The 20,598-nt window shown below is 25.3% G+C and overlaps 1 protein-coding gene across 1 annotated transcript in view; it reads right to left on the bottom strand.

Annotated features, from left to right (window-relative positions):
• The window catches only part of tutl (immunoglobulin superfamily member turtle), a 569,464-nt gene that overhangs the window by 6,381 nt on the left and 542,485 nt on the right, over nt 1-20,598 (bottom strand). The window contains 4 exon segments of the mRNA XM_075368048.1: nt 10,961-11,012; nt 15,418-15,430; nt 18,373-18,381; nt 20,232-20,317. Coding sequence (XP_075224163.1) covers nt 10,961-11,012; nt 15,418-15,430; nt 18,373-18,381; nt 20,232-20,317 — 160 coding nt within the window.

Below are 20,598 nucleotides of genomic sequence, written 5' to 3'. Positions count from 1 at the left end.
GTTCAAGAAAGTAAAATTTACACACCAAGGGATTATATTCCCTTGGAAACAGGCACAAAAGATAAATGATATCAGTGTACTGGTTTAATGGACTTCGAGCATAGATTTATGTATTTTTAAGATCAACATTTTTAGATGTTTTGGACTCAGGAACCATCAAAACATCAATAATCAATGAACATTTTGAAGAACTACATTCATTATCTTCCCTTTTTATTTATTGTCTAATGAAAAATAAAATTGAAAAGAAACAAGGTTTAAACATAACATGAATTGAACAACAAAGTGATAGTATTTTATTTTGAAAATGTTTATATGAAAAAAGAAAATTATACATGAATATACTTTTTACCAGCTGGATGCTCTAAATAAGTGTTTAACAAAGATCAATTTAAATATAATACAACAGCAGTACGGTATAGCATTATACAGTATAAATAACATTAAATGTCTAGATCTCAAAATTTATTGCTGGTTTCATGAAACATAATTTCTTGATAACACCTCAGTTATTTTTTTGACATTCAGTCATAATAATATTCCTGAATATTTTAATATAAAACATATAAAAAACATACAAATAATTGTAAAAAAAATTCCTAAAATTAAAATAAAGCAAATTTAAATCAAAATTGATAAATCCATGCACCATATTCATATCTTACTGGAAACAATAAATAAACAAAATCACATCTGTACAAAATAGACCATGCCAAAGTAGGTGAATAAAAGAAATGGGTAACAGCAAAGTGGAATTTAAATGATGTGCTTAAATAATATTAACAGTGATGATGAGTATATGTCATGGTCTGTCAAATTAATTGGAAAAATGAAGTGATTGATAATGTTTAAATTATATATATTTAATATTATAATTGATTTAATTATTCAAAGGAAAATGTGATAAATGAATGAGTAGGTATGATTAGCCATAAAAAAAGTGTTAAGTTAATAAAAATTAATTTTTTTTTACATTAAGTTCATATTCAAATTTATAAAATATTTAGTGGTTTTTAGAATTAAAAGAAATTTAGAATTTAATAAAATAAAGTTATAGACTTTTGAAAAATAATCCATTCATATTATTTATTTGACACAGATTTAATTTTTTGAAAAATAATCACAAAATTTCAGCTACAATTATCATAGTGCTTCAGTTTAATATTATGTAAAAGTATTGTACTTTTTTATCTGGATAAAAATTCAATCTTTTAAAATCCCAACAAATTATCAAAGACAATCCAATAAAACAAATATAAGAAAATAAACTTGGTATAAGACCAGTTGAAGAAAAAATCAAAATGGCAGGGTAGGCAGCCAGTTTCTCTAAAAAAATCCCTAATTGTTTATAATTCATGTTAAGGTGTATTAAAAAAAGATTAGTTAAAACTCTTTGAAACATATATTTACAATATAAATACTGTAGGCTTCTGTTTTTTTTATTTTGATATAACAGAATCAACATGAAACTTAAAAGAAATAGTCATAATAAATTAATAAAATAATTAAATTTGAAGATCATTTGATAAACACATAAAGTAAGAAGGTTAATAGGAAAATATTATTGAAAATAAAATAAAATTAAAAACATTTAAAAATGTACAAACAAAAACTGATTTCTTCATTTTTACTGAATTTGAATATTCTACTGGTAAATAAAGTTTCCTTTTCATGAAAAGTTGTTTCTTTTATAAGAAAAGTTTTTCTTACTATAAATTTAATTTTTCTTAACTACATGGAGAAATGTAAAAAAACGGGTAGATATTTTGCCCAATAGAGAGAAAAATAGAGAAACAGAAAATAAGAATTATTAATCTATTACCACAAATTAATAATTTCAATCAATCAAAAGACATTCTTGAACAATGGATGGAATCTGATTATGAACTAATATATCAAACAGTAATTAATAAAGTATACTGTTCAAGAAAAAATGACACACATCGCAAAGAAGATGAAACAAATGAAGCTTAGTCCAAGAAACTCTTGTATAAAAAAGGGCAATCAAGTTGTTAAAGAACAGAAAAACATTAATTTAGTAAAAGTGCTGATAATTAAGTAGTAACTTATTTAATCAGAAGTCATATTTTAAAAATTTGACTATCAAATTCAAATAACAGAATATTAAAAAAAACTAACTTTGGGATTAAATAGCATAGTGCGCTAAAGACAATTTTTTTTTTTTTTTTTTTTTGTTTATTAAGATACTATCTTAAATAAATTTATAAAATGTGATTTTGTCAACAAGATTCTTTAAGTAATTACATTATATTTATTTTTAGTACCGAAATATAAATTACTCATAAATACCATTTATTGAACCTAATTAATCCTGATTGTTACTAAAATATTTTCCTACTGCATAATATTTTAAACCTTTGTCATAATTTTTTAAACAAAATGTCAGATCTAATATTAGAGATAATTATGCATTGTAATTTCAAGTAGAAAAGGATTTTCAAGCCATACTTAAACATTTTTTGCTGTAAAACTAGCCTACATTAATTAAAAAATGAAAAATATAATTTATACGCTGCACTAGTTCCTCTTTGTTGTGATATGTGTATGCTGAGAATTTGTTCTGGCAAGTAAGTCTTGCCACACAATTAGATGGGGAATAATGCAAAAGAAAATTCTTTTAAGAATAATTTCAAAACTAGTACTGAAAAAGAAAAAAACACATGTTGTTTGGTGATTTTATTTATAAGAAGAGTAATTTTTTTTACAAAATATTGCTGAAATAATCTGAAGATTTAACAAGCTGAACTGAACTCAGCAAATGAATGAATGACATTGTATTATAGTATTTAAGAAGAATTGTGCTATTTGAAATAAATTCCTGATTTGGGTTATTAAGATTATGGTTAATTCATTTAAGAGGCAAGTACTTCAACAGAAATAAACTGGAATAAATATTATCATGTCTTTTAGTAACACTTTCAATATGGGGCCTTGGTAATATTTCATAACAAAGATATTGTACATATAAAAAAAGAAAAAGGTTTTCATTGAAACATTACATCTTACAAATCAATTGAAAGGAAATAAATTACACTGTGTATAAACTTGTTCCTTTCTATATTATCTTTATGAATTGCAGTTTACTTGAAAAATCTGTAAAAATGATGAAAAATACAAAAATCTTTTTTGCCTGTTTTCTCAATTTTGTAATTTCAGTCTTCTATATCTTTGTAAACAAATTGTATAAAACGTAATAATTAATTCTATCAATTGTTTATTTTAAAACCTTTTCCAATGGTGTGTAATAGAAAAAATTAATTTTTCAATATGGCAATGATTAAAAAAAGAAGGTATTTTACATTTTTAAGGCAAGGAAAATGTTATGTAGAACTAGCCTTTTTACATACAACCATGTGTTTTAACAACATAATTATATTATATACATAAATCATAATTTTAAGTAAAACTGCTGGTATTCTCAACCATCAATTAGGAAAGAAAGTCACTTCACCTAAATGTAGAATAAATTACAACCTGTAATTACAGGTAGGTGTAACATTGCTGATTGAAGGTAGAATATTCCCATTAATGATAATGGTAGTATTTCTATTGTCCCCAAAGCAAAATTTCTGTGTGTTTTATTTAATGACAAGTTCCCTTGGGATGATGAAACTGATTTCTTTTGCAAGAAAGTCAGAGCTTGTCATCATTATTATATATTTATAATGCCTACATATATTCTCGTACAAAGTATCATGTCATTTTTGGGACTCTCTCAAAAAGTCAGAATGAGTTTTCAAGATACAAAAATGGGCTGCCAGATTATTGTTTAAAGTTCATAAATAAACTGCGTAGACCTATATTTAGAAAACTAAATATGTTAACTTACTTAGCTGTGCTAAAAACAATAGTCACTTAATTTTAAAAATAACAATATCCATTTCTACCAAACAAGACAACAGAACTATTTTCATATAACACAATACTTTGACTAATGAGAATGGACTTTATTATGCTCTGTTGCCATTTTTAATAATTACCATTTAAAAACTCTTCCTTTCAATTTATATAAAATTCAATAAAAGTGATTTTCTTTTACAGAAACAATATTAATTTGTCAATGAGTTTTTAAATAATATCAATAAAAACTACAAAGAAACCTGAATTTTCTGCATCCCATTCAATATGTACATAAATATCTTCAAATAATGTTCAAAAATGATTTCTAAATTGCTAATTATTTTGTAAGTATTTCCTATATTTAACATTTTCAGATGTTTAATGTATTTACCTCAATATTATCTCATATGTTTATATTTTAAATAATTAATGTAGACTTTTATCACAACTATTTTTTATCTACATGTTTCTGACATGATCTGTGGAGTGTATTATTATGTACTGATCAGAATAAAATGCTCATTTATTTATTTGTTTGCATAGTAGTTTTGCTGGGACAACTGAAAAATGACTGTACTCTGTTCTAAAAGATGGTTGAGATGTTTAGTAGTTTTAATGGAGAGTCTTCTTCTCAAATCTTTTTTCCATTTTTATTTACTCTAACTGAAATTATAGAACATGTATCATAATTACAGTATCACACACTTAAACATAGCAAAAAACGTTTATCTTTACTGAAAGCTGAATCAGTAATTTTTCTTCATGTGTTGAAATTAACCATCAGAAAATTTTTTTTTAAATATATAAAAAGAAGGATAAAGATACTGTTCTTAAACATATGTAAAAACTATTTAAAAGTGTTTTTATTATCTTTACAAAATCCTGAATTGTATGTCTTGGAAAAAGGTGAAAAACAGGGTACTTCTTAAGGTAGTATTTTTTATAATTTCTAAAATTTTTCTTTAAATAATTTGCAAATCAATAATAATATAGAAGAGAACATGCTTTAATGCTGAAAAAAACTCACTTTTTTCTCCAAGTTGTGTATGAAGATTTAATATTTGAAATATCAGCTTTTGCTTTGTTAATGCATGTTATATTTAATTAACAGAGTTTATGTAATCAATGAATCTTAATTAAGTACTTCTTTTATGTAGAATACTATAGAAGTTAAGAGCTGCAATTATAAAATTAAAATACAAATTCATATAACATAAATATACATATATATTTTTTAGGGAGGGACTCATTTTAAAATTAATAATATGTAAAGCAGCAAAGAATTATCATTCAATTATATTTCAGCAGCATTTCTTTTTTTTTTAATTTTATTTATATAAAAAAGCAATTTTATTTTTAAATATACTATAGCATATATTTATATCAAAAATTTAAAAAATAACAAAATAAGAAACTTAAAACATAAATAAGTAAAAACCACTAAAACAAAAAGCTTTTCATTTGAAATGCTGTAATATTAATATTATGTGTTCTGAGTTTTGATTGAATGATTCTGAGTGCAATAATGCAAAGCATGCGACAATGATGTGTACCAAATAGTGATGGATGGGCAGGGACGAGGAAAGTCTGATCAACAATGGCTGCCAAAGTCATCACCTTTAGATCTCCGGTATTGCGGCCAGCATGGAGGAAATAATTACACATATACAAATTAGTCATCTTTAGCTCTTGTTAAAGAATACATAACATCACATAACAAACAAATTTACATACATACATATAAACATACATAATACATTCATGAATAACTTTAAAATCATAATACTTACAGTAATTATGTAAACTTTACAGTAATTTACATTTTCTACACAATAAAAGAAAACTAATTATTAATTATTTCCTATATTTTGTTAACTTACAATGTGTTAAGTAGGTGGTGCATGCTACATTACTTTAAACAAATCAATTGGTTGCATAAACTGCGTGTAAAGTTAGTATTTGTATAACCTTAATAGCTAATATAATTTTTTTTTTTGTTAAAATATTGCTGGTTGTAATAATAAATTATATACATGCTTTACTTTAATTATAGTATGATGTATAACCACACAATATAGATTAAATAAATTAGATGATTAACTTTGAATATTGAATTTACAAGAATATGATATTACTTTACATATTTTAAAAGTTGAAGAAATCCTCTTTTATCTAATTTTAATATTATTTATCTATACCTTGTGGTTTCCAATCGACAAGTTCTTTATTTCAAAATGTATCATTTATTATTATAATTACTAAATAGTAATAAAGAAAAAAAAAAATTTATGAAAAATGTTTTCTGACTACCCACAAGTTATATTACTATTTTATTAAATTTAGAGTAAAAGTAGAAGTGATATTATTAACAACCTGCTATATAATTACATTAACGCTAATATCACGATATCAGGAATACAAATCTTGTTAAATCAGTATCTTAGTAGGTCGGGCAACTGACTGTATACCCCCCCCCGAACATCCTGGGTTAAATCCCCAGGTCGGGTTTGAGCATCTTATTCATAAGTCATTGATTGAAAATGATCTATTTGAATGCACGCAAAAAGCCTATGAAGGAATCGTTATAAAAAAAATTCCAATATGTACTATAAAGGAAATTTTTAACATTCCACACTATATGGGCTTTATTGCTGTCATTTATAATCCATATTTTGTTTTTTAGTGGCGAATTATGGTGCAACAGAGAGTAAAAATTTTAAATATTTTCTTTCTTTAATTAATTTATTAAGAGGGGATTAAGAAATATATTAAACTATAACTGAGAGTAAATTAAGGATGAATTTGACTAAATTCAGCTTGTGCTTATATGATAAACAAACATAGTTACTAGAAGGCCATAAAAACAGTAGAATAATTATTCAATTTAACATAACATTACTTTTTATAAAATTCTCTGTTTAAATTTAGTTACCTTTTTTTTATTACTATGTTATTAATATGATTTAATTATAGATATACAAGTAAATTTAATATTCCTGATGTTTAAATGTATAAATTTTAAACTAAAATAAAATTTTTATTATAGAAGAATTTTCACAGGTAGTTATGCAGTATAATAATCACATATACTGTAAGATGAATAAGAAAAATAAATAAATACAGATAATAATATAATAATTTTAAATTATTGAAGTTTGATCAAGATAGATAGCAATCATTAAATAAATATCATATTAATTAATTTAACAATAGATGTGCATATCAAATGAATGATTATTTAAGACCAGATGTATTGATTTCGTTTAACTGGAAAATAAAAACCATGAAATGACAAAATATAAAAATTTAATTTAAACATTTTTCACGCTAAATTTACAGGTTATGATTGAAATGGATTTTAAAAATTATACATATAGCATCAAATGATATTTTGTAAATTTCAGTAACAATGAAATTTTCATTTTTTATGAAATTTAATATAAATTTTTAAAAATGTGTGTGTTTCAAGATGAATACTGGGACTTTAAATCTGTGTAATATTTCTCAAGTTTCACATATATTAATTAATTATACATGAAATGAAAGAGCTAATCAAACAAGTTTAGCTGTGCACAAGCTCATAAACTGTTTCTTGTACCTTTTGCTTGAAAGTACTAGTAGCAAAGATGGCGACCCACTCCTCAACAGAAAGCGTTCTGTGTTTTTGCAGTTTGAAAAGTGTGAATCTGTAGTTACTGATCAATGTGTGTTCCGTTGTGATCTCCCGAGTGGCAATAACATTCATAGATGGTGTAAACAATTTCAAACCACTGACTGTATTTGTAAAGTGATGACCAAGTTTATCTGAAGACAGTGTTGAACATATAAGAGAGTCTTACACTTGCTAGCTTTGTAAATAAAAAGATGCACCACAACAATAAAGACATTCTTTAGCGTGTTGTATTCAGTGATGAATCAACATTTAATGTTAATGGAAAAATAAACACTCATAATGTGCATAACTGGGAATCAGAAAATCCTCACGGAATATTGCAGTGTGAACAAGACTCCCCAAAACTGAATGTTTTTTGTGCCATATTTTGACAACAAGTTTATAGGCTGTTCTTTTTTATGGAAGCAAGAGTTTCTGTAATGAACTTTTTTCTTTTTGTTTTTAACCTACGGGACCACTGTTAGGTATGTACTTCAGAGGATGAAATGAATGACAAATTTTATAGCGTGTGAAAATGCCATGCCTGACCGGGATTCGAATCTGGGACCTCCGGGTGAAAGGCCGAGATGCTACCACTTGCGCCACGGCCGTCTGGAATGAACTATCTTGATATGCTATAACTATGGCTCTTTTCTCAACTGCAATACAAACTACAAAACTTTATTTGGCAACAAGATGGTGTGCTTCCTCACTGGCATAATGCTGTACGTGGTTGATTGAATGAAATTCTCCCCGTCTGCTAGATCGGTTGCCGGGGACCAGATAATAGAGCTTGTTTGTCATGGCTCCATGCTCACCTAATCTGAACCCATCTGATTTTTTTCTTTGGGGGTTTATAAAGAATGAAGTTATGTGCCACTGTTACCAGCTGACCTACCCAACTTGAAACACAGAACTGAAGCAGATGTCGTATCAACTACTCCAGACTTGCTGATTAAAGTATGGGATGAACTCTCCTCTCGGCTGGATGTGTGCTGTGTGATGAATAATGCTCACACTGAACACTTATAGGAAAAACTGTTTAAGTTGCTCTTTCATTTCATTTATAATTTATAGATGAAAATAAAATTTAATAAATATTACATAACTTTTATATTAACACCTAATATTCATTTTAAAACACACTCTTATAAAGGCCACTAACTTAAAAAAAAGGATTGGAATTAAAAATTTAAGATTCGATAGATTTAAAAAAAATAAATCCTTACAATAATTGGAACCCACCTGCCAAATATTTTATAATGAATATATTATAACATTTGAACAAGCAATGAATATATAATTCCTAACAGATATAAGCACTGATCAATAGCAAATTTGGGCAATATGTTAATTTCTATTTCACAGAAATGAAGGAAATCATTATGAAAATCCAGTTTTTTTTGTAAGGTAGGATAGATGTCAGCGTTATTTATATATCACAGTAATTTTCAAACATATACTAAAATAATCTAAAAATGTATAATTTCATACTTGAGGCGGCTAGAATGAAGTTGTGACCTTTAAAATTCTAATTTTTAAACAGAAAACCTGAGTTAGTACAGTTTTCTCTCAATGTTGTCTTTTTTGTCATTTGCATTTTAATTTTATTATTATAGTATATTACTTTAACATATATATTAATATTATCATCAACGTTTTCTATATTTTGGACACAATATTATGTTGCACATATATCTGCAATTATAATATTTTATGAATTTGTAATTTTCTTTAATTAGAATCTAAATTGAAAAAATATTATGTAAAATAGTTCAAGCATTATTTATTCCAGGACAGGTAGATACCTGGTCTCTTGTGATTAGCAAGCAGCAATCATAAAAATAAAACAGCTGAACTGTACTTAGACAAGTACTTAAGTATTTAGACAATAAGAAGCTATATACACCTCATTGATGAGTACGACAAATTGGAATAACACTTTAATTACATCTAATTATGTTTCTGAAGATCTTTTTAACCTATTTATATGGCTTCTAAGCCATCCAATTTATATTTACATTTTTATACTTCTGAATTTATAATTTTAGACTGTATGTTTTGTATTTTGGAACCAAATAATTAGTTCAAAAAGATCTTCTGGAAGCACAACTTCCAGGCAATTTTAAATATAAGTCATTAAAAATATTTTAAACTATATAAACTTACAATTAGGATTTTCATTATATTTTGAATATCCTGTCACAAAATGTACATCTTTATTAAATTTTACTACTCTGCTTTAGAATATAATATATTAAACAACCATTTTCTATTAATACTGTTAATAGCCAATGTTTTATAACATGAATGGTTTATCATTGAGAAAATTTGATTATTTACCACTTCAATTCCATAGGTATTACCTACAGGCACAACTTCTGATTTAAAGGAATGATATTCACTTTGATTAGAAAAATTGTACTTACAAGTTCATTGAAAATTATTTAACATAAAATCACGTGGAAAATGTTGTCCTACATAATGAAAAATCTAATTATACGTTTTTTGGCATTCAAGTGGGTTCTGAAAAATAATTAGCTGGAAAATCATTTAAATTAATTATTAATTCAGTTAAAGTTTTGGCATCTAAACCAAATTGATATAAATTTTTGCATACATCAAACAACAAAAGAACAATTATTAAGATGGAGTGAGAAACATATTTTTAAAAAAGCAACTGCAGATGTTAATCTATAAAATCAAAGTTGATGGTTCTGTTTTTAAAAACATATTGGAAATTATAAAATACAAGGAACTGACAAAAAAAATGGATAGCTTTCTAAATAAATGCATGAATGAAAATAAATGTAAAACAAGAGCCGGTTGTTTCTTACATTAAATATACTCAACTGTTTGTTTAGTCATTTGGGATATTTTAAGAAGCTATTATGTTCAGCGTTCTTAGGCTGAACTCAGAAAATAGATGTAATTACATGTAACTTTCTAAAATTTGTTTACAAGAATGTACCACATCTAGTAATGCTGATCAATGAACTTAGACAATAAAAAATAAGTTAGAGTTTAGCATAAATCCAGTAAAACTAATCAAATTTATTATCCTGGTTTGTTGAATAGAAATTATATTTACAGAAATATTAAACAAATAAATTTATTTTATATTTTAAGGAAATAATCCTTTAGGTATGCATTAATTAGTACTTCAAAATCAACTTAATGATGTCTGCTGAGTTAACAATTTGTAATATAATACTTTAATTCAAGGCATGAAAAAACACAATAGCATTTTTTCTTGGTTTTATTTAACCATATTACAAATTAAAGGGGAACTGTCTTAACCTTGGTTCTGACTTACATAAAAATTAGTACTAATATCTAGAAAAATATATGAGTCATTATATGAAATTTTATTATGTAGTTATATATTCCAAAAGATTAATTTTTCTGAGTACTAAATAAATTTTTCAACGTCCACTAAGCAATTACTCTTGCTTAAGAAGATTGATATTCAAACAGCATTCACCTAAACAGATCCATCCTGAATAATAATATTTTCAAAATATTTAAGAACCACTTTCAGATTTTCAAATTTAACTTAAATGTATATTGAATTGTATGATTTAATTTTAAAAATAGTGGTGTTGTGCTGCAAATAAAAGTAATTACATCATAGTATTACATCATAAATAAGTGAACTGAATAATAAAGTCTGTGAAAAAAAAAAATAAAATATGCAATTGAAAGTAACTGATTATACGTTATAAAAATAACATAAAAACCTCAGGCGTTATTAACACTGAAAGATAAATCATTATGAGAAATTAATTTACAGAAAATATATTCAAGAAGGTTAAATAAACAGAGTAATAAAAATTTCTTAAAAAATGAAATTTTAAAATAATCAATATGAAGTGTTTTACTACATTATTGTTACTAATAAATTCCACAAAGGGATTGAATAAGGCAGTTAATAACAATATTCCCTTACAACTTTATAATTTCACACACTTGAAACATCTCAGAAAAGATCCTTGATAAAAAATATGTAGAGTAAAGATAACAAGTAACTGGTGATATCACAATTAATGAATAGTTGCATGCTGCTGGTATTTAGTTTAGGGAAAAATTCTAGGCTGAGGTAAAGGATAATTATTGAGTATTTTAATCCCTGTTTTAATCTAACTCTAATCTTAACTCAAACAAGAGATAGATAAGTGATTAATGTTGCTACTCAGCTGTTATTGCAGCTATCTGTGAAACTGAAAGACCAGATTAAAGTCCAAGTAAAGTTTATGTTACTTGTACTTAAACGTTTCTTATATATTACAAGCGCATTTCGGTTCTTGTAACTGACACTGACTCGGTTTACTCTGATTAATCTAAATTAAGATAAGATCATTGTTGAATTGCAATTAAGCTTTATGTGAGGCAACATTTTTTTTTATTTACAAAAAATTGATGTGTAAATATTTTAATTAACATGGATCACATTTAAATAAAAATATAACATCAATGAATTAATAAGTGTTTGTATTTTATAAATTAATTATTAATAAAAAATATAATTAAAAAGCTGTAATAGTTTAAGATGGTTTTTTTTTATGTAATCCAAAACTTTGGTTGCTTAAACCTAAGCCAATATCCCAATTTTCAGTCAATTAAAACTATCTTTCTATTTGATGATAAGGAAAATATTATAGGTATTATGATGAGAAAATCCCATGATTTAAAAAATTATAAACAAGAATTTGTATTAATGTGAAGTGGAGTAATTTACTTGTGAAATATTAAGAAGATCATACATTTGAATAACTAGAATGTTTATTTATTTTAATGAGTGAGCAACCAAAAATGTTATTAGGAATATATAGTAAAAAACACCTAAAAGTAATTTTTATTTTAAATAAAAATAGATAAAATAGTTTTGCTTACTGACATAAAGTCTTCAAATAAAAATAGATAAATAATTTTGCTTACTGACATTAGGTCTTCAAATAAAAATAAATAAATAATTTTACTTACTGATATATGGTCTTACATAGAGGTTCTGACTATTCTAAGGGTATTTTATTGTAAAATACAATTTAATTTATTTTTGATTGAACATATATAACAAGGACTGTTTACAGCAAATCTAGATCTACCATTTTAATTATTGATTCAAGTGGACTGACATAAAGAGGAAGATGCTTATATAAACTGATAACACTGATGATGGCAACTCAGCATTGTTTGATTAGGGCACAGACCTATATTTATGTAAAGGTAACAACAGAATAACCAAGTAATGGCCCAAAAGATATTTTTATTAAGTATGTTTCCCAAGGATAATCATATTTATTTATGAAAAGCTTACTTTAGAAAATTTATTAGAATTTTTTTGAGCTGAGTTTGACTTCCTGAATACCTTTAAAAAACTGAATAATTTCATTAAGCATTTTTGTAGATTGAGGAGTTGATGCCAAAAAATGAAGCAAAAGAAATCATGTTAGCAGAACAAAAATATTGATGTTAGTGGAAGATGTTAAGGACATTCAGTGATAATCATCTAAATCACCTCAATGGTGGTCCCAGCAGCTTGATATAACACACTAGTTTATCCAATGAGCAACTTAAATTTAAACATTAAATGTAATCTTCCTTATCTAATACGGCAGAGTTTTATTTTAATTTTACCACAAAATGTCAGAGAACATAGATGTAAGCATCAGAAACTAAACAACATAAGTTGTTTCAAGTCACACTACATACACAAAAAAACAGGAATCTGGTGTGTAATTTCACTGTGCAGAATTAATTACCTTATTATTTTTAGCATTACTACTATGAAATCTGCTGTGTACAAAAGATACTGTGAGAGTTTGTGGTGCGTTTAAATAAGAATAGCTTATACTGCTTGTACCAATATGGTGAGGATCATTATCAAACAATAACTCAATAAAACCCATTAGCATTATTTAACAATAATGCTACCCAAGATTTTTTGAGGATCACAATATATCAAAGAATATTTGGTCTCCTTGAGCTTATGATTTATTTTCTTAACCCCTGTCTTTATAATCATATAAAAAAAAAAAAAAACAATAATCTGAAACAGAAATCCTTGTACTTTACACAATATAACGTCCAATAATGTAGATATAGTTAAGATAATCATGCTGAAATAATTCTTTGTGTGTTATGAAACATGGGTGAACTTATATCTTCCAGGACATTGAGGGGGAGGGGGGTTGTTTCATCTGATGTGAATGAATCCCATAAGATATATTACAATAAGAATCATGAAAGAAAAAAGCTTGCTTATGAAGAGATACATCTTATGAAACACTACATGGAAAAAGTTGTGTAAATACCAATTTAAATTTTGTACTTTTCCATTATTGTTTTAGATTCCAATTTATTTGAAGAAAATAACTAAAAATTATAACAAATTATATATAAAATGTACCTGGGGTTGCAATTTTATTTTTTCCAATTATATAATTCCACTCTTTATCATCATTCAGAGACTACATAAAAAAAAATTGGTGCAGACCTTAATCTGCTTAAAAAGATTAACAGATTAAGATATGCTTAATCTGTTGATTAAATGTAAAAAAAATTCTGATAATAAATTTCAATATGGCATCCATTTAAAATAATTATTATTTCGGTTCTCAGTAAACGTAAGACATTTCATTGAAATTAACTGTATATTTTATAAACTTTATTATGATATATATAAAATTTAGTCAATAGAAGTGACAGAAACAGTTATAAAAGAAAGAAAAATTTCATTAAAACTGGTGGCACTCTTGATAGCTTGTTAGAAAAGAGTAAAACCATTTCATGTAAGTGTAGAAGATAGTACAGACTTGGTATCGTCATAGAACTCTCTTGCAGTGTACAAATGAACTCTTTTCAGATAAAATATATTGAAATTTTTATCATATCTAAAGGAAACTTTTCTTAATTTTTTTTCCACATGTTGTAGAAAGAAATTATAAAAATAGTGATTACTATATGAAGATAAAATTTCCTCCCTTTAAGAGCTGAAATAACAATATGCTTTAGAATGACCTTTATACTAAAATCAGACATTGGTTTGTTTTTATCTTTTTTAAACTTTAATGAGAAATAAAACATTTTAAGAATACTTAAACACCAAAATTTAATATAATTTCTTAATGAAATTACCCTAACAGGAAAACTATTGCAAAAATATGTTATGTAATCTGTCATATTTGTACAGCCTTCTGTAATTAAATTATCCAATTTGAATTTATCCAACAATGATAATTCTGAAAAGAACAAGCCTTATTATTATATTAAACTCAATGTTTTTCATTAAATGGTTCATATGACATTGCTTTGTACACTAGCTTTTTCTTTCGTTATGAATACTGCAATTCAAATAATTGTTTAAAATAGTCAAACATAATGTTAAATAAAAGAGTTGACATGTAAATAAGGGTAAAGAGAGGGCTATATCAAATGGTAATTGAGATACATATCAAAATAGAAAAATAAAATTTTGTTAGAAAAATATAAAACAAAATGTACATTCAAACGTTAAACAGTCTAGAGAAAAAGAAACAACTGAAGGTAAAAAATATAAATATAAAAAAAAAAAAATAGATAAAAGAGTAATAAGTAAATATTAAATAATTATTATTATTGATAACAATCGTCACATCTAACTAAAAAAAGAGGTACGATAAAATAGATAAAGATACTCTTTTTGCAGTGTTATGTGAGTATTTTTTATTTTTTTAGTATTTTTTTTTTTTAATTCTTAATTTAACTATTATTTTTTATATTTACCTTAGCAAAGCTCCATGAATCTACACATGATAAATATTTTACCAGCAAAAAGGCTTTAGTAGTAGATTATTACTCGCTTGTAAATTTCTTTTTGAGCGTTTTTGTATTCATGACTTGACATAAATAAAATTGTGGCAAACTGAGTCCAGGAAGCTTTGTTACTTATATTGTAAAATACCATACTTAGAATGACTAACTTCATTTTCTTTTTACATAAATAACACAACTTAAATCAAAATTAGGAATTTTTATGAGGGATATTGTAGATATTGTATCCTAGTATATTTAAATTGTTTTAATCATTGTCAACAGTAAATAAATTATGTAGTAAATATATTTAATAGCGGGTTAACAGTAGCTGCAGATGTAGTAAGCTATACGAGTATGATGCCGACAGATGACCATATTCATATCAAATAAGACAAACAGATAAGACAAACAACAGACAGATATACATGTAATATACAAAGCAAGCAACAGTGAAACAGAGAAAGATAGATAGATAAAGAGAAAAAGAGTGAGAGGGGAAGACAGATGATAATAATGAGGCAGGGTGGTACAAATATCTGTTAGCAGTGTTTAGCTTGGAATTGACTAAGTGGGTTGGGGAGGCAGGCGGGATCCGAACCAAGCAAGGATCATATAGAAATATTGTAATTATTATGTATATATGTATATATATATATATGTGTATATATATATATATATATGTATGTAAATGTAAAACACAAATAAAGACCCGTTTATTATGCTGATTAATAATATGATTACTATATTTACTATTTTATGCTTACTGTGGACGTCTCTATGCGAGCTCAAGGCTGTAATCTCGATAGGTACGCGATTCAACAACCCTATGAAATGAACAATTATATATCAGTTATAAAATTCTATATTATCTTTATTAATAAATATCACCTTATTATATCAGCTAAATTATTATTTATAGATATAAAATAATAACTGATAATAACAATTTATGGTATTTTCTTATTTATTCATTTGTTTTGTTTTATTATTTCATGTCAATAGTTTCTAACTCTTTTTATGTTTGTACATTAAAATGTGTATATTTAAAACAAAAATTAAGTAACTTTATGTAAATGGTTTGTAAATAAATATTTTTCACTCAGGTTTTATTTTTTTTTATTTTAAGCAGTAAAAAATTGTAGGTGAAATGTTTATTAATCAGCTAGAGCTAAAAAAATATCACGTGTTTGAAATTCTGAAACAATATTTAAAAAAAACAGTATAAATATTATTGTAAATAAAACACATTATTAAAAAAACACACACATCAGCTATGTATGAATAGAGATATATGTGTAGACATATGAGTTGGAATTTCTTGATTCTGTTATTCAATAATTATAACTTAAGATATAAACATGAAAGTGTATATTTTTGACATGTTATCAATACATCTGATAATGTATATTTATGTGTGAGTGGGTAAAGCAAAAAACTAAATTAACTGAGGAATACTCTAGCAAAACAGGCCACACTCAAGATAACTTGGAATAACAAAAGAAGGTTCTGAATTGATATCACTATGATCTACCCTGTACTTCTTGGTAATGTAAAAATTATTTTTATTCTGCTGATAGTAAACATCCAGAATTATGCTGATGCCTAAAAGACTGAATATTTTATTCAATCTGATCGTTTACAGTAGTGTTATTTTTATTTGATAACTTAATATCCTGTATGAGACACTACATTTTTATTTTCCTAAAACATTAAATCTCTAAAAGTTGGTCATACTCATTGACATGAGTTTGGCCTAAGCGACTGGCTTACTGTGAATTCATATGGTTCTCTGACTCTTTGATGAGTCTTGCTCACTGCTGTAATACATTTATCACCTTCATGAAATTCAACTTGCAACATGTTTGAAATGGATTATACTACAACTAATACTACTACTCCAAATACTGTCATTAGATGTCAGACAAATAATTAAAATGATAAAATGAAGTGTGAAATTCTTTGTGTTTTGTCATCATATTCACATATATGAATACTACAACTATATTGAAGCACAAATTATAATAATCATTAAATTCCTTAAATTTTATAATTTGTTTATCCAATTGTTAATAGATTAATTAAAATATATTCCACGGGATAGTTTAGTTAACCTCTTTCATTACAGCACATTTCAGTTAGTCAATATTCAACAATACTTGTGTACTTTAATGTTTGTTTATTAAAGATTTGTAAATGCCGATGTCATTTTTTATTTTATTACAAGCTAAAAAAATATATACCAAAATTACATTTTTCAGTTATTTTTTTTATTGTTTTTAGACTTTGTTTTAATTTTATTAATAAAAAAATTGTGTTTTATTTCAACTGTTTTCAGGAATAAAAATAATAAGCAGATGGGTCGAGTTCCTGTTGGCCCATTTGTTAATCAGTTTAACAAACTTATTAAGTTTGTTATTTAAGCATTAATAAATAAATTTATGTTTGTAAACTAGAGTTACTTCTTTTTCTAATAAAAGTAATTTTTCAAAATTGAAAATAAAAGTAAGAATTTTAAGAAATTATAAAGTGAATTTTGTACTTTCTACTCAAGTCATTCAGTTTGTATTGCATTTATAAATTCTGCATCTTAATGGTTTTAAATATAATCCAAATTACTTCTGTCAAAAGAAAATCAAAACTTTCAACTTGTTTTCTATAACTAGTTCTACAGTAGAGGGCCTGTGATACATGTATTCCAGATCTTATGCAGTTTTTTTGCTTTAACCAAAGCATAAGATTATTTATATGCATATAAACTAGAAATAATTTAATTAAAAATAAAGATGATTGAAATATAAATAAAATGATCTGCATATATAATAAAAATGAGATAAATGATGTACAGGTATGAATGATGTTTAAATGTTACAAAGCTTTAGCAATAAATAATACTAGCTACTTTAAAAAATAAAACTATTATTATTATATTCTATAATAGTTTAAAAAAAGAAGGAAAAATTATGGAAATAAATGATAATAATATATAATTTCAAAAATCTGATAATCAATACAAAGTTTTATGAACCAGATTAGGTAAGGGCTAGTTTGAAAGTACATGAACTGACAGCACTCTTCTTACAATTTATAAAAATGCACTGACAGGTAGTAATTTAAACCCAGAAATTTAGTTTAAAAAAAATTGAATGCACTTATTAAATTATTAGATTAATTTATTTGTTATTGTAGTTACCAGCAAAAGAATAATTCAAAATAACAAAAAAAATCACAGGTTTCACTATTAATATTTATTTAAAAAATGAAAGCAATAAAAGGTAAAAGTTTATTAGCATCTTGAAAGCAACTGATGGTTCTAAATTTATTTTCTGTGATAAATGATTAATTACAATGTATATTAGAACAGTTTACTAGACAACAATAATTATTTGTACAATTTTAAGCTTTCATCAGTCCACTGAAAGCAGTATAATATTTTTTTATGATTGTCAAATATAAAATGAAATATTAATAAGATATTTCCAGTATTTTCAATTCAATTATATTATATAGAATATAAATTAAATAATTATATTCAAATGAAATTGAAACCTATTATACAGCTATCAGTGATCTGTTATATACATGATTTAACATTTCATTAAATGAATGAAAATAACATAAACAGTTAAATATTTTTCTTTATTTTTATAAGAGTTTTCAGTTTTATTCTTCTACAGCTGACATCACAAACAATTATAATAAATAGTTATGTTCGATACCATTTAAAAAAAAAAAGATTAAAAACTATTTTAATTTAAAAAAAGTGATTGTTGACTTGTGTACTGCATATCATAGTTATAAATATTATATGTATTTATTTTGTCTACCTCACGACCCCAGCTTCTCACTTAACATTTTTAAGACTTATCTACCAATAAAAATGATTGGATAGGTTAAGCATTTTTATTGTTGTTATTCCTGATTTATAATAAAATAGGAGAGGAATTTGCTACTAAGAATTTTTAATATGATCTAATTTCTTTGTTCTAATTAAACTCCAGAAGCAGAAGACTAATACAACCCAGTACTATAGAAAATAACTCAAAATAAGTTTTTAGCTTGTGGGTACCAGAATCCTTGAAATTGATGATGCAAGGATAATCATATAGCAAGGAAAAAGATTACTGTTTTATTTAGTTACTTTATAAGAGCCAGGATTGGCATCAGAAATTTTTATTTATCTATTTCATTTGTTTGATTTAAAAAACCCTCTACAATTATTTGATACACAAATACCTCTGTTTCTATTTTAATGTCAATTCTAAAACTTATATCTCTGACGAGTCAGAGGAAATTGCTTATGAAAACACTTATAAATGCTTTATAAAATCAATTAAAAACAACAAAAAGTGGATAACTGCACACCGGCAGCATATGAGTCATGTCAATGAAATAAAGATGGCAGTCCATGTACAGCAGTATAGCCCTTAGACATTTTAACATTAAAAAATTTAATCTCAGGTAAAATTCTAAATTATACATACAGTTTTAAAAATAATAACAGTAATATTATAAAGCATAATTTTATATCATTCTTTTATTTTACAATTTATTGACTGTTACATACCAACAGTTTTTTCTTAGTTCAAAATAGTATATTTAAACTTTAATAACAATATTAACTTTAAAATATTAAATGGTGCTTTTACCTGTGTCATTATTTAAATATTATAACGTAAATATAAACTAAGAAAAAAAAATTATAACACTTCCATTGAATTAAAGAAATAGATTATAATGTTATGACAAATTTTGTGGGGTTACATTTGATTTAAATAACATTTAATTACAATAACAATTTTTACCTACTGCAATGCAGTAGCTTTAAAATAAAAACTTAACAAATTTAAATACAATGACAAAAAAAACTTTTATAATTTTTTTTCTTTAAATAAATAAACTTTTTTAATAAAGATGACTTAGGTACTCACTTCTTCAAAGGCACTTGGCTCACTGCTGGAGGCTGGCCACCATTGCGTGTATCAGTGATACGGCATGCCACCATGTTATATGCTGATAAAAATATAAAACAAAATATATTAATAATAATTTACAATAATACGAAATATATTTCAGTCGTATTTTGGCCTCTCAGTAATGACTGGCTTAAGATTGATGAAAAAGCTCTTCTAAACTTAGATGAATGTGAATTGTTTTGACCAATAAAAAAATAGATAAATAAATAATAAATATTTTAAATAAATTTCTAGGAAATCTTATTTCAATTCAGGTAAAATTAACAATAAAATAAAAGTGAAAGAAGGTTAAAATAATTTTGAATAAGTGGTTGAATA

The sequence above is a fragment of the Lycorma delicatula genome, chromosome 6, assembly GCF_047948215.1.
Source record: "Lycorma delicatula isolate Av1 chromosome 6, ASM4794821v1, whole genome shotgun sequence".
NCBI classification, from domain to species: Eukaryota; Metazoa; Arthropoda; class Insecta; order Hemiptera; family Fulgoridae; genus Lycorma; species Lycorma delicatula.
This window is presented reverse-complemented; position numbering and strand designations above follow the sequence as displayed.